At 40.5% G+C, this 23,300-nt stretch overlaps 2 protein-coding genes across 2 annotated transcripts; both read right to left on the reverse strand.

The window, feature by feature from the left end:
* Positions 1–868: 868 nt before the first annotated feature.
* Positions 869–6,310, reverse strand: LOC101487867 (uncharacterized). Its single transcript, XM_024802180.2, has 4 exons — positions 5,797–6,310; positions 5,591–5,659; positions 3,027–3,319; positions 869–2,014 (listed from the first exon to the last, which is right to left on the reverse strand). Exons 1-4 carry the CDS (start codon positions 6,014–6,016, stop codon positions 1,127–1,129), a joined length of 1,470 nt encoding a protein of 489 aa, XP_024657948.2. The 5' UTR covers positions 6,017–6,310; the 3' UTR covers positions 869–1,126.
* A 209-nt stretch (positions 6,311–6,519) lies between these two features.
* Positions 6,520–23,299, reverse strand: sp100.1 (SP110 nuclear antigen, tandem duplicate 1). The gene is made up of 16 exons (XM_004560770.5): positions 23,156–23,299; positions 21,505–21,670; positions 20,903–21,121; positions 19,631–19,750; positions 19,293–19,426; positions 19,155–19,199; positions 17,589–17,628; positions 16,905–16,967; positions 16,689–16,811; positions 16,258–16,394; positions 12,413–12,481; positions 11,056–11,192; positions 8,982–9,093; positions 8,806–8,880; positions 7,909–8,052; positions 6,520–7,228 (listed from the first exon to the last, which is right to left on the reverse strand). Exons 1-16 carry the CDS (start codon positions 23,297–23,299, stop codon positions 7,139–7,141), a joined length of 1,818 nt encoding a protein of 605 aa, XP_004560827.1. The 3' UTR covers positions 6,520–7,138.
* Between the last annotated feature and the right edge of the window lies 1 nt (position 23,300).

Consider the following 23,300-nt stretch of genomic DNA (forward strand, 5'->3'; position numbering starts at 1 on the left):
CAAATGTTTTAAATAAACCTCTGAACTTGGCACTCTACCTGCATCTTATAGAGAGTCACTGGATGGGACACACCTTTATGGTGTAAGGGGTTGATGATTTCTTGCATAACAGCTTAATGTGGAATAAAGTTATGATTTCAAATAGAATATCATTACTTTCATTTTGACTGAGAAGTAGACTTTGATTCGTTGGTATTTTATAGTGAGGCTGAGAAGCAATGCAACGAGGAAACAATTAAACTATTACATTTAAGGATACTGCGATTTTTATATCACTAAAACACACGTGTGTTAACACACGAACCGCCTAAAGTGTGTTAAGACAATTGCGCTTTAAAAGTTTGAGAAGCAATACAATGAACGGTCTCAGCGCGCCATCTAGTGGTCAGTATACTTTAATGCTTCATAAAACGTCCTGATCAGGGATAAAGCTTCGATAAATTCACCCCTTTAACAAAATGTAAAATGAAAGTATTTTAAAATGTGCGTATTTACTTTCAGCAATGAAAATTAATCAGCTACACTTACTCAAACACTGGACCTATGTAGTATTTTGAGAGTACATCAAGTAAATGGTTCATTTTTCAGCTACACTTCAATGAAATATTGTAGTTTTAACAGTAATACTTATCTGAACATTATACTCGTTATCCAAAATAATCCAAAGCCTGGCTCTCAGTCATTTATTCATTCATGAAGCTAAAACCTTTTTGTGATTAAAGATTCTTTATTAAATAAATTTTGGGGGATTTTCTTAGCCTTGATAATATTTTAATGGTTGAAAGTTTATTGCAACTTTTTAGTAGTTAATCTGTGTTTTATTCTTGCAATCTGGGGACAAAGTGTTCAAATGACCACAGCTTTAAGGTGCATATCCAAAGAATCTTTTTATTTGATGTTAGTGAAGCAAACTAACATATTTACAAAGCACAACAATTTAAAAGCACGGAACAATGACTCACCTTTGCGCTTGTCTGTTATTTAGTTAAGAGTTCGTCAAATTCAAATTTATATTAAATTATGCTCATTAAAGTAGCGTTATAGTGCATGAGAGCTTCATAAGGAGGATCTCAGGTGGGGGAAAAACAAGGTCAGGAGATTCTACTTTCCAGGCTTTCACTGTAGATTATTTCCGATCAGCCAGCCTCTGTAGGAGGGCGATGACTGTGTCCTGTTTGGAGGAGAGCAGCTCCAGGGCCGTGGCTATCCTTCCTAGGGACTCGGACATTCGCACCTCCCTCCTCTCGCGCCTCTTCTCTCTGGCTTCAACCCTGCGGCGAGCCACTCGATCGAGGTAGGCCTGCTCCTCCTGTCGCTTCAGAATCTCCTGGAACAGAGTGGAGCCGCCTTGCTCCGCTTTCGCCTTCTGGTTCTGTCCTTCAGTTCCAGACACAGTTGTTGTAGACAAAGAGGTGGCAGCAGAGGAAGTGAGGCAGGAGGACGTGAGGGGGAATGAAGAGGAGAGGCCGAGGAGATTCTGGCTTTGGGTGAGCGATGTTGTACTCAGGCGAAAAGGGATGACACCTGATGAGATGGATGGAGCTTTGCGGCTCGTGTAGCCCAGTGTGTTGAGGTCTGTGTTACTGGCGGAGATGAGGGAAGGGGATGTGGTGGCTGTTTCTGTAAAACAAGGCGAGGTGATAAAAGAAGGAGCCGGCACAATGGTGGCTGGGTGAATACTGGTAGTAACAATGTCACCATTGAGGACAATCAGGGGCTTGTGGTCTGGAGCATTAGCTGAGCTAATGGTCGCTGCAGTCACCGACGTACTGGCAGCGCTGCCAGCACTGGAGCCCAGACTTACTGAGTCCACACCACCAGCACCAGCAACAGCAACAGCAGCAAAGTCACTGCTAGGACGGATGATGGTGGACGTCGGCTGTGGAAGCTGCAGGGGCTTTGCAGCGATCTTAGCCAAAGGAGCAGGCAGTGTAGAAACCGTGCTGCCGCCTTTGTTTCGTTTGTTGTTGACGATCTGAGTGCCAATGGTGTCGCAGAGGGTGGCGTCCATCAACTAGAGTGGAACAAGACACACACAAAGATATGGAGAAAGTACACCAATGAATACATCAAACAGCATTGTAATCCATGTCTTACAAATACCAGTTAACAATGTAACCGTATGCTGTCTTAAACCTTGTTACTTTATGTTATAATCCTAGTTATTTCTGCTGTACTTCCTCACAGTTGTTCAGATTAAACATCCCTGTACAAGAAGAGTAAGGATTTGGGGGTGACAGGGTCATGGGCAGCCAAGGGGGACTGATCAGGCCGGGAACGAAAGCTGGGCCCATGTGGTCTGATCCAACAGATGAGCTACTGTAGCTCCAATTGCAAAAAAAAGTTAATACTAATTCTGATAGAAAGGTGTCAGAATACACAGTGCATCACAATTTGTTGCATATGGGGCTGCGTGGCCACAGACCAGAAGGTGCCCTGGTCTGAGAGGTCTAGTGGAGCCCATGGTCAGGGATGTTTTGGCAGCAAAAGGGGAAAAACACAATATTAGGCAAGTGGTTATAATGTTATAGCTGGTGGTATATCGCCAACAGCAGAAGAATGCTTCTGATTTCTAGCCAGTAACCCTGAGTTTTGAATTTTGTAAGATAGACTAGGCCTGTACTCTACATCGACCACACCTTCCAAAATATATAAAGCAGCCGTTTCTTCTTTCTGCACAATTTTTATATATATATATAGACACACACACACACACACACACACACACACACACACACACACACACACACACACACACACACACACACACACACACACACACACACACACACACACACATTATCCACAGATGCAGAGTGCAGCTGTTAAACTCTGAGTGGATGATGATTATTGGTGGCTGCGTTTGAGGTCAGTTACATTTGTCCTGAGGGGAAATTCACATTTCTACAACTGGAAATTTCAAGCGTCTCACTCTATAGTATGTCCAGCTGTGAGGTTTACTTAAATCAGTACTTAATGTCAGCAACTATTTTTTATCCCCAGGTTTGTCTTCCCGTTAGACTCACATCAAAGAACTCCCAAGACGTCTTAGCATGTCCCGTCTCCCGGCTGCGGTCTTTAACCCTCTTGTATGTCACAATGAGGTTGTTCCACTTGCGACGGATTTTCTCAACAGGCAGTATGTGCCCCTTGGAGGCCATCTCCTCTTGGACACTCTGGAAGAGCTGCGAGCGTTCCCGAGTCTCATAGAGACCCCAGCGACGCCCGACGGCCTCAATCAGACACAGAACGGCTTTGGAAGAGAAATCCGAGCCAGAGCAAAGCGTCTTCTCGGAAGGAGCAGGGGGCATTACTGAAGCTGGGGGAGAAAGAAAGCCACTTGTGGTGTCACTTCATATGTAAGATAAATGGGTTAAACTGGGGAAAATCTTATATGCATACAGTTGTTATCAAATGTTTAGATCCACTCATCATGGGCGTGAATATCCTGGTAATTCTGGAATTTTAATGATTTCTTTGAACTGCTTTTCCAGGGTAGACTTACTGCACAAGTTTGAATTTATTTTGGATTTTATCTAAAACATCTAAAACACACAGTCAGTAGTAAACATACATGTGCAAATATATAAATATACTCAATTAATTCTTTTAATAAGTGAAAATTCTATAAAGCTTGAGAAAGCTATTAGTGACTGACTATAACTGGTAGTTTCCCTTTGCCATCATGAAAAGGATTTGTTTGATAGCACTCACAGGTTTGAACAATACAAGACACTTATGTACAGATACCAAATACTGTGCATAAGTGTGAGTTATTTGGATGTGTCAGCACTTTGCTAAGGTCTGGAAAAAGACCCAAACTGTCAACCTCAAATGAGAGAAAAGTGGTCAGGATGTTTAGGAACAATCCAGGAACAACCAGTGCTCACACACCAGCATCACTGTCCACAGTGAAACGAGTTTCACATTGCCATGGACTGAAAGGGTGCCGACCAAGATAAAAGCATCTGGTCAAAAATCCGCACCTTCAAGCTTATCTGAAATTTGCAGCTGCCCACATGGACAATCCAAATGTCTTCTGGAGAAAAGCTTCGTTGCCAGACGAGACAAAGATTGAGCCACAATCAGGTATGTTTGGAGGAGTAAAGGTGAGGCTTTGAAATCTAAGAGCCCTGTGCTAGCTGTCAAGCATAGTGCTGGTAGATTCTGACTCTGGGGCTGTTTTGCTACCAGGGGTAAATCAGGATTTGAGGTAAAACCTGAAAATAGAATCTCCAGTTCTGTCCAAGTTTGAACATACAGTTGAAACTTGGACCCAGTTGAATGTTCCAACTGGACAATGATCCCAGGCACACAGATAAACTGGTTTTGGAATAGATACAGTAGACAAACATTAAGCTTCTGGGATGACCTTCCCAAAGCCCCGACCTCAACCCTGCTGAACTTCTGTGGACAACACTTAGAAGCTGAGTCTGTGCCACGAAACCAACAGATTTAAATGAATTTTACCAATTCTGCAAAGAAGACTGGTCAAATATCCAGCCAGGATTATGTCAGAAGCTTGTTGATGGCTGGTCGAGGTGCAAGTTGCAAAGAGACATTAGTGGGGGTGTGTGTAAATATTTGAGCCCATATGTAATGTTTGATCCTGTGTAGGTTGATGAGTGGATGTAAACCTATGACCACAACTGTATTTGCAGATACAGAAAAACTGCATTTTCTGCATCTGTAATTCCTAGTGAGAGATTTTCAACATTTCTGTTTTCCCTCTTGTCGTTGGTTTGACGTGTGCGGGGGTTAGTTTCAACAGCCAGAGTCAGAATTTAGCAACATTTGATGAGCTATCAAACACCCCAACAGATGCCCATCAAATCTGATCAAAACACACACAATCCCAGTGATGCAGAAACTTTATTAATTGTGAAGGATAAGAACTGAATGGCTAAGACTTGAACCCTAGTTTTTGTGGACTTTTTCAGGTGCATGAAATAGGCACAAAATACATGGTGTATCAAAAAGAATCATCTGATTTCAGAAGGCTATATGTTTTTTTTAAACTATTAGACATAGAAGCTTCCAGTAAATTTTAAAATGCAAATGTAAAGTTATATACACAAAATTTACAATGTTGACAAGTGCTTAATATGCCCACCTCCAGACCAGCAGCCAATTTCAAAATGCTTTAATTCCACAATCATTCACCTAAAGAAACACGTAGTGGCTGCAGTGACTCCAGACATGCTCATGGGATGAGTTTGACATATGCTGTGTATCCACGGGGGGACTTATTGAGCACTTGTGCACACTGTAAGTTTATATTCAGCCATTACTTGCATAAAAGTATAGCCTTTTCTTTTCGATGCACCCTGTGTAATAGCATTTCTATGCAAATGATTAAAAAATGACATGTTTGAATTTTTAGGTTATTCAAATTCCTTTTAACAGTCATGAGATTTAATGTGTATATGTGCGGATACATCATATCATCATTTTATATGAATTATTAAAAGAGGTTAATGTACGCAAGTGTTGCCAGTTATTACTTCTGCCAGAAAGACTTCGGTCAGTCAGGTTATGTGTTTTGTTACATTCTTGCTGGTGCGCTCCTCTCACTTTGAATCTTACTTACCTGGAGCTATCTTCAGGTATGTTTTTCCATCCCCAGATGTGGTGAAGAAACGCTCTGTGCTAACAGGGTCTGATGACAGAGCAGATAAAAGCTACATAATCTACTGAAAAGCAACAGATTCTGAGTGGCCATTAAGAAAACAAAACAAAAAAGGAAGCAAATAAACGAGGCCGAATGGCCATAAATCATCTCAGGTGAGCACTCACACAGTAGTACAGGAGTAGTTGTCGTGGCAGCTTGCAGCTCTGTGTCAGCCAGCTCCTCTGCAGTCTGTTCCCCTCCTCCTCCTCTGCATGCGGTATCTCCGCAGGGCGCAGGCGACTCCTGCCTGCCCAAAAGCAGCGCAGATGCATTTTCATCCACCGCTTCAGTTTTCACATGCAGCGCTGCGACGTGGTTGCTGCCTCCTTGCAGATCTCCCTCCATGGCTGACACAGAAACAGAAAAAAAGGGAAAAGGAGCAGGAGCTGAAGGGAGAGAGCTTGTATTGTCTGCGCAGGCGTTGAATTGAGGAGAAAGTTTGGAGATCTCGGCTGTTAATCGATGATGCAGACTTCAGCGTGAAGTCGTGCAGCCAAAGTCATGACTGATTTAGCTGTGAGCGTGATGGACAAATGCCACCCCCTGCATGTTTTTCCGTGAGGGGCACGGAAATGGCTGCGCTGACCACCTCAGCTCAGCCGACGGATGCGCAGAGCGGCTGCGCAGCTCTCAGCAAGGATTTGCTGCTGGCAACCGTGATGGTGACGTCAGCTGACCGCACGTTTGGCACATGTTTAGTAACAAAAAACCAAAAAATAATTTTCAAAATAAGAAAAAAGAATCCGGATTTAGCTGTCAACGTGCCAACATAGGGGCAAATTCTGCACGTTTTATTGCATTAATAATAATAAATATTAATAAATTAAAATAAATAATACTAAACGAGGTAAAAGAAAAAATGCATTTTATTCTTTTATGTGTTATTTGTGGCGTACACAAACAAACATTTTATTTAAAAAAAACCCCCACATGTTACAGATAACAGTAAAAATAAATTGAACTGTAGTGACAATAGTCCTCTTTGGACCAACACATTCAGATTTTAATGGTATATAACATCAGTTATATGGGAAACAAAGTTAGGGCAAACAAATGAAACTGGGAGCAATATATACATATATATAATGATCATTTTAACTTGACTTTTAAATAGGACTAGAGCTGTTTTTGGTTTCAGTGCACAAAACTGGAGAAAACATTATTACAATTCCCCTTTAGACATTTGTCTTTGTTTTCAGTGTGCATTTTGTATGTAAACAACATACACTACGGAACTACTTTATTTAATATTATACTGTAATGGGTTGTACTATGATGAGGATTATCCAATAATAGCTTTTCCATTAGTTGCCAGCACATGAACATAGAGTATACTGTATTTGACATTCATACTGTGTGCAAACACTGATATCTAGTTACATTTTGCTACAGTGCCATCGCTGTAACACCCGTTTTTGATTGTTTTCTCAGCTTTGAAGTGTTAAAAACTGTCACACTGGTTCGAAGTCACTGATCTTGGATGTTGAAAGCCTTCTTAAACTCGCTGTCAAATAACTCCCTCAGTTGGTTTCCGATGGCAAGGATTTCTGGATTTCCCTGAAAAAGAAAAACAGCGATTGTCATTATGTTATTTTCAAAACTTCTGTTCTGTTTAAAAAAGTTGTGTTTGTAATCCTACAGATGTGTCAATGCACCTTTAAGGACCTACAGTAATTGAGGGGAAAAAAAACAATGAGCAAACACTTGGCGGTGGTGGGAAGGAAGAACTCCCTTTTAACAGGAAGAGACTTCCAGCAGAACTGAGAATAAAAGACAGTAAGACAAAAGTTTTCTATTTGAGATCCACTGTGAAATTGCAGGTACCCATGAAATTGGTCAGACCAGGACCCCCAGGGACCCAAATGCAGAAGAAGCACTGCATGGAAGCAAAGGTGAAATAGATGGTAGTTGTTTTGATTATGCCTTGTAAAAGCTGAACAAGGCAATTTGGCTAAACTTTGAATGGCAGTCAGAAGAAAGTGAAAGCTTAAAGTCCTGAAAACATTTAACAACACAACACACAGAGTCCCAAGTCCCAAAAGAGATACAGAATCACATTTTTTGTCACTATAAGGTGTAATTGAAGTTTCCAAAACTTGCAGTGAATGTAATCTAATTCTTCTTTTTTACATGCAGATGCAAACCTTTTAAAACCATATAAAAAATAAAAACAAGCACTTAATAGACTTTTGAGAGCACTGAATGCCATTATCACACTTTCACTAAGAGTTTCTTACCCGGTTGAATGTCGCACAGTTGGCAAAAATAAGCTGGACATCAGAAACAAACTCGCCGACAGTTTGATACTGTTTCTGCTGGAGTTTCTCTGTTACTTTGCCCAGCCACATCGGACTCTTGATAGAAGTGCTGTAGTTTGCCAGCTGTGGGTGAAAGCAGACATCCAGAAAACCAGAGTATTCTAGTCAGAGTTTTACACATATAGTGCTGTGAAAAAGTATTCGCCCCCTTCCTGACTTCTTAGCTTTTTGCAAACTTGGTACACTTACATGCTTTACATCAAAGCTAATTTTAATTTTAGGAAAAGAAAATACAAAATGTTGTTTTTAAACACAGAATTCAGGTTCACTACTGTTCCAAATTTTCAATTTGTGGATAATGATTCTCACAATGGTTTGCTTGAGTCCCAAAGCTTTAAAATTGCTTTGTAACACAGACTGATCAATGTCGATGACTTTGTTTCTCATCCGTTTCTTTAGATCGTAGGATGTTTTGCTTTTTGAGATCATTTTTCCTACTTTTCTCTTTCAGACAAGTTCCATGTAAGTGATTTCTTGATTCAACAGGTCTACCAGCAATTAGTCCTTGGTGCTGCCAGTGAAGCTGAACTGGCTAGTTACCGATTTAACAAGGGAGAGCGGTTACTTTTCACACAGGGCCAGGTAGGTTTGGATTGCTTGTTTGCCTTAATAAATGAAATCATCATTTAAAATCTGCATTTTGCGTTTACTGAGCTTATTGTTGTCTAATATGAAACTCTAACTGATGATCTGAAGTGTGACCAATATGCAAAGGCTAAGATAGCTCACGTTTTCAGTGCACTGCACTTTATTTTCTATGAATGTTTTAAAACTTGATTCTAATGAATAAAAATTGCTTGCTTAAAAAATACTTACATAGCCCATTGGGTCTGGAGAAAACATTTGCTCCTCGTCAGCACTGCGCAGACTCAGGAGGAGATACTGGCATTGCTGTTGATGAAACAACAGAGGGGCAGGTCACAGCAATGTCACAGGGAGACGGGTAGTTAGATGGTTACATGGACAAAGTTGTAGACAGAGAAAATTCTCACCATCATGTGTTGAGATATTTGCTGAGACATCACTGCGTTCACGTCCAGCTGGTCAAGGCAAACGTGATTGGCTCTAAAAACGCAGAATGTGCACAACCAGGGGCTGTCGTCGCTGCACACACATACACACACAGATATATATCAGTCTTAAAAATATAAACCCTTTTGATTGTTGTTTCAATCAGCTATATCCTTTTTATTTTTATCAGCTGAATGTCTTAGCTTCATGTTATCACATAAAACAGGTACATTTTAAAAAAGCAGAACGTATGCCAGGATCATATACAGTAGTGTGTAATTCAATACAATATACATGGATAATAGCAGCACAAATGTTGTTTTAGTAGAAACTGTCCACCTGACTTCAGCTAGTACCAGTTTTAATGTGAAGGTGAAAAACATTAAAACAAAAATCAAATGAAATGATGTTAAAATTTAACGCTGAGCAAGAATTTAGTTTACAGAACTAGAAGATCTGGAGTAACACTCCACTTATTTGGACTCATGGTACAGGTCAATTTGCAAATGTCCTGTTTTGTTATCTACCAGGTCCAGAAGGAAATATCCTTAGCTCCTTCACTCTCTTTGCCAGCTGGCACCTAACTTTGTCTTTTCATCATAAGACTGTCAGTTTGTTTGGGAAAAAGTACTTCTACTTAAACGACGGAAAAACAATTAAGCAAGTGTGCTGTTTTACACTTGCTTAATTGTTAAGAAGTTCACAGACAGCACTGTGCAAAAGTCTTCAGCCACCCCTCATTTAAAAAAATTATTTTTCTGGGAAATAAAGGGAAATAGGGCACGGTGGTTAGCACTGTTGCCGCACAGCAAGAAGGTCCTGAGTTCAATTCCACCATCAGGCCGGAGTCTTTCTGTGTGGAGTTTGCATGTTCTCCCCGTGTTTGCGTGGGTTCCCTCCGGGTACTCCGGCTTCCTCCCACCGTCCAAAGACATGCAGCTTGTGGGGATAGGTTAATTGGATAATCCAAATTGCCACTAGGTGTGAATGTGAGTGTGAATGGTTGTCTGTCCCTGTGTGTTAGCCCTGCGACAGACTGGCGACCTGTCCAGGGTGTACCCCACCTCTTGCCCTATGACAGCTGGGATAGTCTCCAGCACCCTCTGCGACCCTGAAAAGGATAAGCGGAAGCGAATGGATGGATGGATGGATGGATAAAGGGAAACAGATGCAGAGATTTGGAGAATAATTTTTGACTGTCTTTAATTCGGTTTTCTGTCAAGCTGATCACACACTGCTTCACTAATGTTGAAGTCCGAGCTCTGGGGAGGCCAAGACTGTGTGTGGTGGTTTTGTTTTATGTTTTTTATTCAGGTATGCTTTTACTGCATTGGCAGTGTGTTTGTGATCACTGTCATGCTGAAAAATGATGCTGCTCCTGATGAGATGCTTTCCAGATTCCATCTGACCGTACTTTTTTGTGTTTATAATTCCTCATTTTCACAAGACTCCCAGCACCACTGGATGAACTGCATCCCCAGAGCCTCCACCATGTTTTACATTTAGCTGTAGATGTTCAGTGTTGGACCCTCTCATCCTCCTCCATACATAAGACAACGATTTGGACCAAAAATATCAATGACATTATTATATAAGACCTTTTGCCACTAAATTTCAATCCAGTTCTTGTGTAAACTGGCATACCTCAGCCTTTCCCCCCATTTTCCCTTTGTTTAGTGTGGATTCTTCAGTAAACCTGGAAAACTGTTGCTCCAGGCCAATTTAAAATATTACAAGAAAGTCTGGTTCATTGAAAGAAAATCATACAGAAATGAGAAGTGGCTCGAGACTTTTGCACAGAGCTGTAGGGATATTCATTAGTGCTGCTTTAAAATGCTGAGTTCAGTTCAGTTGCAGGACTGTATAATGGGAGCATTTCTTTCACCCTGTTAAAGCTGATTAGGTTTCTTTCCTGCCAATGCATTCTGTGTTGATACGACAAATTCATGCAGGTTTAAAATATAAGAGACTCAAACAAAACATACAAAAGGACAAAAGAGAAACAGCTGATTTGAAAAATATTTTTTAAATGGCTGCTCTCCCAGTAAGGCTCACTTCAGAATGATGTCGTCCACATGTGGCAGGTGGCATTTCTGGTGGAAGGATCGTGGGCATTCCTCGCACACTACCAGCTCTTGGTCTTCTTCTTCGTTTTTACAGATGCAACAGTCGTCATCGTTTTTCTCATTCTCCTGGCAACACAGACAATAAATCACAGAAAATCTGTTTGTACACAAAACTGCTCCAAAGCGCCTTTCAGACCCAGGAGATGTAAAATTGCTGACTTCATCAAACGGTAACTTATAACTGCCATCTATAAATTAAGAACACAGCACCGCCACAGCACACATTCACAATAGGTAATCGGCCATGCATGAGGCCATGTTATTACTGTTACTTTTGAGAGGCCACATCTCACGTGTGGTTACAGTAATGCATAATCATAAACACTTTAGTAGATTTCAGCCAGTAGGTGAGACCAGACTTTTACTTATAGCTAAATGAAATAGCTTAAGTACTGTAATGGAGAGTGATGGCTTCATAACAAATTCTTTTTCATCTGCGTAGTGACAGTGTAACTGCAGATCTATCTGAAGTGAAGATGAGACTCACTGTCTTTTACTTTTTTATTAATCCTGTAGAATTTAATCCACCTCTGCTGTGCCTTGTTGGTAAATGAGCTCTCTTTCTTTGGAAGCACTCATGGATTGATCTGTAGGTACATAAAAACTCAGAGGAAGGGACTACTGCAATCGGCTGCATCAAGCTTCAGCTCCTATTAAAGTTTTGTCAAAACCAGGATTAGGCTGAATTGGTCAGACTCATTAATCTGACCTGTCACAGATTTTTCGTTTAATGCGGTAAAGGCTTTGCCACGTAAAGTCCATTTTTAAGGCCCTTCAGTGTCTGATGGATGTGAAATTGCACAGCAGAGTGAATAATGAAAAATCCAAAGGTATTTTGGAGATGTCCGCGTGCTCCTCTGGTCAGCGTTGGTGCGGAAATGTAGAAAGGTCTTAATTTTTAGACTTTAATCCATTTGCAAGCATTTTTTTACAAAGTTGTGCTCTGTTAAAAGCAACAAGTAAATGTCTGGTCTGACCCACTGAATGTACAGTAAAGTGACCGAGGGCAGAGAATATCCATTAAGCTGCTGTCAGAAAGAGAAGGAGTCCCACTCCTGTATGTGATGTTAGGCTACAAATACAACTAAACTCTAAATTGGGGTTGCAATCGCATATTTCTGCACCAGAACAAGATAACTGAGAGAGGAAAAAAGTTTCTTGTTTGTCGAATTATACTACAGATTTAGAGAGACAGATTTTGTACTATTTAGAAAAAACAGCATTGTGCAAGAAAGTATTTTTCAAACCAGTGTAGCATGAGGAAATGCCACTTGTCTGAAACTTACCAGATCTTCAGGATCTGGTTTACACAGAGGGCAAGCACACAGAAGGGAATGAATCTTCAAGATCTCTGCCTGAAAGAGACAAAGTAACAATGTATTCATTTTTCAATCATAAGTTCTCACTTTTGGTTTAACAAAGCTTATAACGCTCATATTGACTAAAGTTGCTCTTGGGTTTACAGGTGAGACACAGTTTCATGCAAAAAAAATTGTTAAGTCCTGTAATTTTTTGGGCACGAGTGGCAACTTCAAAATTATAATTCAAAAAGATCCTACAAAACCAAACTGGCACTGACCCAATTCATTTTTCCTGAATTAGCCCCTAATTGTCTTTATATTCTTTATTATTTGTTCATTCTCTATAGCTGGTGTTAATAGTAACAGAAGAGTCTTTGGTTCTGCTGTACGGTGCTGAAACATTGATGTGCATTTGGTGTGTGCTTAGGGCTAACTGTGGTTGTTCATCAAAATGCCACCACATGTTAGCTTTCTGCATTTGGATAGGGATGGGTATCGTTTAGGTTTTATCCGATACCGGTGCCAAATCGGTACTTTTGAAACGGTGCCGGTGCTCAAACGGTGCTCAAACCGGTGCTTAAAGAATGGAGAACACAAAATTGGTCCAAAAACCTCTCATGTTCAGCTGTTTTTTGTAAAAATATAACAATGTTAGCCTTTTCTGCAGCTATGGGGCATATATGGTATCACTCTTGGCTGGAAGCAGTGCTTAAACAATGGAAAAAACACAAACTTTGTCCAAAAACCTCTCATGTTTAACTGTTTTCCACTTTTTCTTTGGTCATTTTAGCCTTTTTAGCCAGGGTGAAGGGAGTATCTGCCATCAAACAAGAAGACAGCCGCATGTAGCTATGATGATGTTTGCTAGTTCACCTTACATGCATTAATGTAATAACGTGGTTAGCCTACTCAACGTAAATTAGCTACTCACGCAGAGAAGAACGGCTGCTGCTGCCTTCATCATCCGTCATCATTTCTGCTACACTGGCAGGGCTAGGGGCCAGGACTCTCCTCTTCGTGTTTTTGGGGGATGTTGCATAACAGGCAACCCACCCGCAGTAGATGTGCTCGGTGTGAGGTCTCGCAGCAAGCTATCAAATACGGCGCATTTCTGGGCTTTAAAAAAAACCGCTATGCGTCGCCAGGTGTTTCATCGGATTTGAGGTGTTACCTCCTTTGACAGTATCACAGTATCAGCTTAAAGCACTTGTTGCAGGCTGCTGAGTTTGCATATTTTGCTATGAAGTACAGCCAGACTTTTGACCGCTTCGCCTTGGACATTTTTAATCTGTAGCTCTGCTCTAGTGATGTGCGGATCGATCCTGAAATATCGATTCCTCCGATACCAATCATTTATGTTCTAGAATCGATTCTCACATTAAAATATCGATATTTTAGTAATTTAGAGTAAATTTGTAGTTTATCATTAACAGGAACACAGTGGAAAGAAACTATAACATTCGGATTGCCTACATTCAAAGGAACTACTTCCTCTTCCGCCTTTCATAGTCATGTGCGAAATACGGCTGTATAAATGTCTCGCAGCCCCTTGGCGTGCGCACTCACAACAATGGCTGAGCGTAATTGTGCGGATGTATTTTACCTCCACAAACAGCTGAGCCGTGGTTTGCAATAAATGTGGCAAAAAAAGTGAGGTGTTGTGGCCATACTTGCCAACCTTGAGACCTCAGAATTAGGGAGACATTCAAAAGGGCTGTTTGGGCGGATAAATATATTTTACAGGGTTTATTTATCGGATAAAATACGTTAAATGTCACCGTTATTATTGGCCGGCCCGGAAACAGCGGGGGTGTCCAAATTCAGAGGCTGCTTCCACCTGAGGACCGGTGTTGTGCCAAAAAGTGATTGTCTGCCAAAAACTGATTTCCGGTATTTGCCAAAAACTGATTGCTCGTATTTAAACTGCTTTAAGTAACTTGTTGGGCTATAATATGTGAAACATATGTCAAATGCATCCCTCATGGATGACATAAAGTCATCTTGAGCCACAAACAACATTCGTGTAACAAGGTAGAAGCCGCAATCAGTTTTTGGCAGTGACTTTTATATAACCTTTATTTAAACAGTTAAAAAAAATCTCATTAACATTAAAAATGTCTTTTGTAAGAGTAAGTTGGCCAAGAGGACAGCAGAAATGGCAGCAAATATTACAATATTTCTGTAAAAATATTTTAAGTGGGGATAAAGGACCGGATTGGTTATAATGTAAGTACAATAGCAGAGAGTTGTAAAGATACTTGAAAAACAGATATTGTTTTAATTCTCTATATAACCCCTTTGTAAACCCTGTTCACCGAAGTCTATTTACGAACATACGTAAAGATATTACACATAAAAAATACACAGAAACATTGGAAATCAATTTTTGGCAGACAATCACTTTTTGGCACAACACCGGCCTTCGCGGTCTAAAGAAAGTCGGGTAGTACGTCACGAGCTCCCTCGGTGGAGTGAAACTCTGCCGTCTGCTCCTTGCTGTCTAAAATATAACCGGACACTGACGTAAACTCTTCTGTTTAATCAGTTTTCTGTTTGACGTTTATTCAGCTGTGTGAAAACCCCGGAGGAACCCTCCCGAGGGAATAATAAAGTTTAATTTAATTTAATCTAATCTAATAACTTTAATCTCAGCCAAACCGATTTACTCACGAACAAATAAAACACTGAAAAAGCCAAACAAGAACATTTTTAAGTTATCAAAGTGACTTGTACATCATGTTTAACCCGAGTGGTGAAAGACCGCGGGGGTTTGAAGACGATGTGTCGGTCGGCTCAGATATTTGAAGTTTACACAGCTACATTCTCACCTGAAAATATGTTAAAAGTTTTTTTGCGACCCAGAAAGAGAAATAAGAGTGATATTAAAACTAAGTCGCTGCCGTCATTGTTGGAAACTGGAATTGGCTGGGCCGCGCTATGAATTCTGCGATATGGTTTTTCAACTTTGTTGTCCGGGTGGAAAATCTGGAGAAAGGTGGGATTCTCCCGGAAAAATCGGGAGGGTTGGCATGTATGGTTGTGGCAACATCACTAACCTTGTCAAACACCTCAGAGTAAATCATATCACAAAATATGACGAGCGTATGTTGAGGCGAACTGAAGAGGAGGAGAGGGACAGGTGCTGCTAGGGTGAGAGTCTCTCACGGAGTCCTTTAGTCCTCCAGGCAGGCAAGGTGTTCAAATAGCACACAACTTTAGTTTTTTTATTTCTATATGATGAACTCTGCATTATTAAGTGATAAGAAGAAGGTATTCTGATGTCCTGTAATCATTATGACGCTATAATTTGAGATACAATAAATAAAATCCGTTTTGTACAAAGTATCGGTATCGGATCAGTATCGTCGATACCACCCTGAATATTACTTGGTATCGGATCGGAAAGGAAATCAGTGGTATCGCACATCACTACTCTGCTCTAACAGAACGTACGTACCTGGCCCCGCCTACTATCCTCGGAAACGTAAAATGATTGGCTAGAATCTAAAGTGTATCACAGCTCAGGAAAAAAAAGCACCGAAATAAAGCACCAAAATGTGCGCTGCTTTTCGGTCTGGTTACTACCGTTTATGTCAGAACCGGTGCCATCATGGCACCGGACACCGGTACCCATCCCTACATTTGGATATATATTTTTACCATATTAGCTGCTTGAAGATTGATGACCGCAAATAAATATGAGTCAAAATGTAAAGATTGTAATCTTGAAGTGTAATTTTCCTCCCTCATTCTCACAGAGTACCTCACAAAAGTACCCAAAGGCGTAGAGATAAGTTGCGGTGAACTAGGAACCTGCAGTGTAAACACACCTCCATGAGAGCACTCAGAGGTTTTCCATCCCATCTGATGTCTTTCTTCCAGGAAACATTTGTCGGACCAGATTCCTTACAAAAGTCCACTGGGGTCATCCAGCTTGTCTCAGTACGAATACTCTTGCCAAGTGTCCCTAGAGGGAGAAAAACATTTTGAGAAGAAAGTTCCTACAGCTTAACTAAAATCTTGTACGGAAGCCCCAAATGCAATTTCATTGTTCTCTGACAATGACAATAAATAAATAAATACCAAATACTAAATCTTTCCATTTAATTCAATTCAAAGTAGCATTTAGCAGCACCTGGATGCTACTTATCCTCTTAATTCCAATGGATGTAATCAGAGTGTACTTTGTTTTTTTAAAGAACTGTTTAAACTTTTTCAAATGACTGTATCTGTATCACAGTACATTCTTTTTTTAAGATACCTGATGCAAAACGTTTTTTGTGTAACGTCCCAGCTAAACCACCACATGTAACTTTGAACACTTTGGTGTTGGAAAGACCAGCCTCTGGCTGCTGCACCATCTGCTCTTCTGCCTCTTCTTCATCTAAAACAGACACGTTATGAAGATAATATGTAACACAACCATGCGTATCTAAAAGAGCTTCCATCATAAATATTACACTGTAGAAACCAGCACCTGTGGTGGGTTCATCACTTGATGAATCCTGGTCTTCCTCGTCATCTTCTTCTTTCTCCGACTCTAAAAAAGAGGATTTTATCCATGAAAACAAGCGGGAAAGAAGCTTGCCTTGCCTGTGCATGTTTGTCTTACACATGTATATTTTAAATTCAGAGTTTTATGAATATAAATATGTGCACGATATTAATAGAATGCCAGAAAAGATTTTAGTGACAATCATTATGCTCAGAGAGAAACTAGAATCACTGCCTCGCGGCTGTATGCCTTCACCCATTAATATTCTTGTTTTTCATTTTGGATCTTAATGGTAGCTGTTCCTCATCCAAGTTGAGGGTCTAAGGAGAAACAATGTTGTTTTCTGTACAGATTGGAAGCTCCTTGAGGCAAATTTCAGTTTTCTGATATAAGGATACAAAAATAAAATTGTTTTGACTTCAGTTCGTTGGGCTTTTCCAGTTCTGCTCTGTTTCTATTATACTGGAGCATAAAGGGGGGGGAGGGTTATAAATGTCTGCAGTGCCTGCCTGCCTGCCTCAATTGATGCCATTAGTTTTAAATGCTTTAATATTTAATGTGAGATAACAGAAGCTCTTGTAGCAGCCAGTGGGAAAGTGGGCTTATATGCTGTTAAGAACACTCACGTTTGATAAAAATCGGTGTTTTTGCAGTAATAGAACAAACCTGTGGTTGCTTCTTCGAGTGAGAACAATATTTTCTTGGCCTAGCAGCAAAAAAAGAAGCACGTGGCTTAGATTAGAAAAAAATAAAACAAACTAATTTACTTCTGAGTAAGAAATACCCTACCAGTCAAAATCTGGACACACAATTTTCATGTAATGGTTTTTCTTTACTTTTACTACTTTCTACATCATAGATACAAACTGAAGACATCAAATATATGAACCAAGATCAATGGGATTATGTAGCAAAGAAAAAAAAGATATATAACTCTAAATATGATTTCTATTTTAGATTCCTCAAAGTAGCCACCCTTTGCTTTGTTGACAGGATTGCAAACCTTTGGCCTTCTCTCAATGAGCTTCATGATCGAATCACCTGAAATGGTTTTCATTTCACAGGTGTGACTTGTCAGGGTTCATTTGTGGATCAGTTGTGTTGTGCAGAAGTCAGGTTGGTACACAGCTGACAGCCCTCTTTGACAACTGTTAGAATTGATATTATGGCAGTGTCCCCAAAAGCAGTCACAAAAACCATCAAGTGCTACGATGAAAGTTGCTCACATGAGGACCGCCGCAGGAAAGGATGCCCAAGAGTCACCTCTGCTGCTGAGGATAAATTCATCCGAGTCACCAGCATCACAAATTAGAGCGCAGATTAATGCCACACAGAGTTCCAGTAGCAGAGACATCTCTACATCAGCTGTTCAGAGACTGCATTAATCAGGCCTTTATGGTCAAATAGCTGCTAAGAAACCACTACTGAGGAAAATCAACAAGCAGAAGAGATTGATTGGGCCAAGAAACACAAGGAGTGGACATTAACCAGTGGAAATCTGTGCTTTGGTCCGATGAGTCCAATTTTGGGATCTTTGATTCCACCCGCCATGTCTTTGTGCGATGCAGAAAAGGTGAACGGATGGTCTCTACATGCATGGTTCCCACCTTGGTGGTGTGATGGTGTGGGGGGGGCTTTGCTGGTGACGCTGTTGAGGATTTATTCAAAATTTAAGACACACTGAACCCGCATAGCTGCTACAGCATCATACAGCGACATGCCATCCCATCTGGTTTGCGTTTAGTTGGACCATAACTTTTTCTTTAACTGGACAATGACCCCAAACACACCTCCAGGATGTGTAAGGGCAATTTGACAAGAATGATGGAGTGCTGCACCAGATGGCCTGGTCTCCACAGTCACCTGACCTAAACCCAATCCAGATGGTTTGGGATGAGATGGAGCGCAGAGTGAAGGCAAAAGGGCCAACAAGCACTCAGCATCTCTGGGAACTCCTTCAAGACTGTTGGAAGACCATTTCAGGTGACGACCTCATGAAGCTCATAGAGAGAATGCCAAGAGTGTGCAAAGCACAAAGATTAAAATAAATTATAAAACAAGCTTTGAGTAATTTCACACTTTTTTGTTTACTACATAATTTCACGTGTTCATTCATAGTTTTCATGCCTTCAGTGAGAATCTGCAATGTAAATAGTCATGAAAATAAAGAAAAACATTAAATGAGAACGTGTGTTCAAACTTTTGAGTGGTCGTATATACATCTGTTTTTACTTTTTTATTTCCTCCTTTGTAGGCCACTGTTTTCAGGTGACCCTCCTGTGAAAAATGACAAAAACAAAATAAGTGAAATTCACACTGGAAACTGCTGGAACATTGATCAAATAAGTTCAGATTTTCTTTTTGACAAACCTTTATAAGCTTTCCCAGCGGCGTCCCCCCACATCGAATGCTCAGCTTCCAGTTCTTGCAGCTCTGCTTTCCTGCAAACCTCTCAAACTCACCTGGAGCAAACCACTGCTTATTAGCCAGAATGCACTTCTCTCCTAAGAGATGCAGAGGAGGAGGAATTCAAAGAAATGTTTTACACACGCAGAGTTTAAATCTCAGTCATAAATGATCTCTTGTTATCTCCCAACTGCCGCTTTTTCTAGCTTGTACATTTTTCTATTATTTCACAGCTGTTGAACAAAGAACATGCAGCTGCAGTAGACTGCAATGCAACAATGAAAAGACTTTGCTTATCTGACCTTTAGCCAGTTTGTCACGTTGTAGCGTTCCCGACATCTGTCCGCACGTCACAGGCAGCTGGGACTTGTAGAGGGGCCAGGTCCAAATTTCACCCTTCTCTCCCTTCTTCATGGGAGGAGCTGAGAAATACAAAATGTTATAAATGCCGATTCAAACATGCTGCAGTGTAGTCAATATACATGTTGTGGCTTTGGAAAAGACATGACCACATTCCCTCAGACATCTTGCAGTGAACGCTGCAGGTGTAGAAGCAAGAAGGGCTGTGGCTATGCTCCAGTTTTATAGAACTGAGTGAGGCCTGTATCCATCTTGGCAGGGAGTCAAACATGTTCCGGTTCATACTGACCACTTGGGAGGTACCTTTCCACGGATTCAGGAGAATGATTGGAAGAACCAGAGTTCCTTTTTTGAAGTTGGTCAACTGAAGGTTAATGTAGAGCTTGATTATTGTGGTATTCTCCACCTGCTATAACACTATTTACTCAGATGGAGTAGAGGAGCTGTAATGGTGTAACTTTGTACAAAACATCAGAGAAGAGACAATTCCACTTCCAACATAAAGAGAAAGTAATGAACATATGACAACTCTATGCAGTCCTGTGAATAACTCGAGCCCACAGTTCATTGAGGTTTGCGGACATTTGTTTATGCACAGCTGTCTTAATTTCCCACCACACCAACATTTCAATCACGTTGAGGTCTGGACTTTGACCAGTCCGTCGCAACACCTTCATGCTCTGCTAGTTTAGCCATTCTGTTGTATATTTGCTGCTGTGGTTGGGATCATTGTCATATTGCATGACCCAGTTTCAGCCAAGCTTTAACTGTCAGACAGATGGTCTCACATTTGACTCGAGGACACTTTGGTGTACGAAGGAGTTCATGGTCGACTCAATAATGGCAAAGTCCAGGCCCACCAAATGATCATCCCTTCACCACATACCAACTGTGATTGACAGCTGAGGTGAGTTTTGGTTTTCTCTAAATGTGCATTATGGTCAAACATCTCCATTTGGTCTGATTTGTCCAAATGACATTGTTCCAGAAGTCATGTATTTGTAACCTTTCGAACCTAAGTCATGTTGCCATGTTCTTTTTCAAGAGAAGAGGCTTTGTTTTTGGTTGGGTCTAGCCTGGGGTAGAACCAGGGTACTTTACCCCAGTGAGAGCTGCTAAAGGTTAGAGGATGAGAGATGTCTTTTTAACTGTATAACTCCTGTTGGCATATAGTCACGCTGAGAACAGTAAAGCATAAGTGAGGAGTAACTTACTGAAACATATTTTCTTGGACTTCTTCTGAGCCGAGGTAGACAGGCCTGATGGGCCAGGCTGCTCATCCTCCTCATCACATATGCTCTTGCTATACTTCCTCTTCTTTTTCACTGAGTTTTCTTTCCTCACCTCTTCTTCTGAATGTTCAGTTTTTTCCTTTTCACCGTTGTCTTCCGTTTCAACTTTCTCAGGCAATTGTGTGTCAAAATGGTAAGACCCTGAAATTACATTGAAGTCCAAGAACATAATAAATATCTAATAGAGGCCAAACAACTTCTACAGGTCAATTTCAAAGTCTCAGTACATAGCATGCCCACTTGCTAACAAGGTTTTATATAGTCTAAATTACAACATATTAGCTGTTACAAGATGAGTCTTCACATAGACAGAGGTTCTCTTTGACTGGTTACAAGCCTATCAAATTATTTTTAGTCCTGCAAAGGCATTAATGCCACCACAAAACTCTCATCTTAAAGTAGATGACATATTATTCCTTTCAGATTTCTTTGGCCAATTCTTTGCTTTATCAATTAACTTGTCAGAGACACAAACATACTTATTATAAAGTCATTAAGAGCATCATGAAATAGAAATATCTTACCGTCCATGAGGCTTTTGCGCAGCATTTGCAGTTTGGGGTTGTGGCTCAGGACAGTTTCCTTGAAGGCACACTTCCAGAACAGTTTGATGTGCTCTGACTTTTTTTCCTCGAACCAGTCCAGGATATCATAAAGGCCCTTCTCTTTTTTCTTCATTCGACTCACCTTCTGCACACACAGTATCGAGAAAATTATTATTGAGCTGTTTAGCCTAGGATTCAGTAAGTAAATACCAACATACTGTCGTTTTCACAAAGTGTCTATGATAGTAGATTTAGAAAAAACTGCCCCTTTGAAAAAAGTATGATGTTTATGTTTGCCACTCCAATAATGGTGATTGGATTGATTATATGTGATTATTTAGGAGAGGGCGTTTCCTTCTCTGAATAAGCTGCTGTTTTTTGCGTCACAATGGGGACCTATATTTACGTAAGGTGGAGTACTGTGCAAAAATCGTGACCCACCTTTCATTACTTTATATTTTATTTCCAAGGAGACAGTCTTTTTTGTTTTTTTTAACCGGCCTTGATCAATAGTTTCAAAAATTATAAAGTTTTACTTTGGACATTGCCTCCTTTCTTGCCAATTTTCATTCCAGTCCTTGCATCTGACCTTTTTCAGAGGAATGCTTTTATTATTTGTTAAGCCACTTAACACTGACCCATGAATCATTCAAGCATAAAAAAATCCACCTAACTCAAGGGATGAAGCAGAGTTATGTCTGTACACAACAGAAAACTTAGCAAAGAACTCATTTTAAATTGTGCTGTGCAATATGTCCTTAAAAGATTTGACAAAACTGACCAAGTGGAAGAAAATTAAGGAAGCAGTAGGTCTAAAGAACTATCTACAGCAGATGAACCTGAAAAACTGTAGTTTGGAAAAAACATTTCAGTTAGTGGTGTTTGCAATCTTGCCAAAATTGATGGAGTTACTATGGCTTCATTTTTCAGGATGATAATGATCCCGAACACACTGTCAGTGCAGTAAAAGCGTACCTGGATAGAAAAACACACAGTGGAACACTGTTAGTCGTGGATTGGCCTCCCCAGACCCTGGACGTCAATATTATTGATCATCTTGACCGTTATACTCGGTGTATTTCCTTTTATGTTTGCACATTCAAATAAATCTACAAACTTATTTCCCATTTTCTCCGCAAAATTTGGAAAAACGACGCGTGACTTAAGACTTTTCCAGACTACAGATTTTATTTCATTTTAATCTGTTTTTAATAACTGGCTCTGGTTGTGAAAATGCCTTCTTTTTTAGTAAATAGCAGTGTGAGTTACAGGCGAATGTCAATTCGCAGTGTCTTGATGATCCGGTAAGTAAATCCCAAAAAGTTGATTCTGTTCATTCCGTGTTGCTAGTCTCAGTCAGGCAAAGGTAGGCTAAGGCTGAGAAAACCTGCAGTCAGCTGAGACTGAAGAAGTTCAGATAAACAGAATCAGCTTTTTGGGGTCAGTTCGCCGTATTTCCCTTGTTTGAAATCGACGCTTCATGTGTACCAACAACTCTGACGTAATCATGTATCACTTCCGCTGTTCACTTCCCGCTCTCTCATTAACGTCCTATTCAAATAGCACTCGCCTGAAATGACTGTAACGAGGTTGATAACAAATGCGTAACCTTTCCACTTGAGCTCCTCACCTTGAAACGGTCTTCCGAGATCAGGTTGTAATCCTTGAGCTTGCAGAGGAAGATGACCGGGCTTTCCATGCAAGAAATTTCTGTTTTATTGCAGTGTAAAAAGCGCAGCATTTCCTCCAACTCCAGGAAATCCAGCGGATCCATC

Source organism: Maylandia zebra, linkage group LG4 (assembly GCF_041146795.1).
Source record: "Maylandia zebra isolate NMK-2024a linkage group LG4, Mzebra_GT3a, whole genome shotgun sequence".
In the NCBI taxonomy this organism is placed as follows: Eukaryota; Metazoa; Chordata; class Actinopteri; order Cichliformes; family Cichlidae; genus Maylandia; species Maylandia zebra.

What these genes read in the sequence shown, in the direction of transcription:
- LOC101487867 (XM_024802180.2), bottom strand. Translation starts at nt 6,016, where the DNA reads ATGGAGGGAGATCTGCAAGGAGGCAGCAACCACGTCGCAGCGCTGCAT. An exon ending in ATACCTGAAGATAGCTCCAG is followed by an intron (nt 3,320 to 5,590) that starts GTAAGTAAGATT and finishes TTTCTCCCCCAG; the next exon opens with CTTCAGTAATGCCCCCTGCT. An exon ending in CGTCTTGGGAGTTCTTTGAT is followed by an intron (nt 2,015 to 3,026) that starts GTGAGTCTAACG and finishes GTTCCACTCTAG; the next exon opens with TTGATGGACGCCACCCTCTG.
- sp100.1 (XM_004560770.5), bottom strand. Translation starts at nt 23,299, where the DNA reads ATGGATCCGCTGGATTTCCTGGAGTTGGAGGAAATGCTGCGCTTTTTA. An exon ending in CAAAAAACGTTTTGCATCAG is followed by an intron (nt 16,395 to 16,688) that starts GTATCTTAAAAA and finishes TTCTCCCTCTAG; the next exon opens with GGACACTTGGCAAGAGTATT. An exon ending in GTGGACGACATCATTCTGAA is followed by an intron (nt 9,094 to 11,055) that starts GTGAGCCTTACT and finishes ATGTGTGTGCAG; the next exon opens with CGACGACAGCCCCTGGTTGT.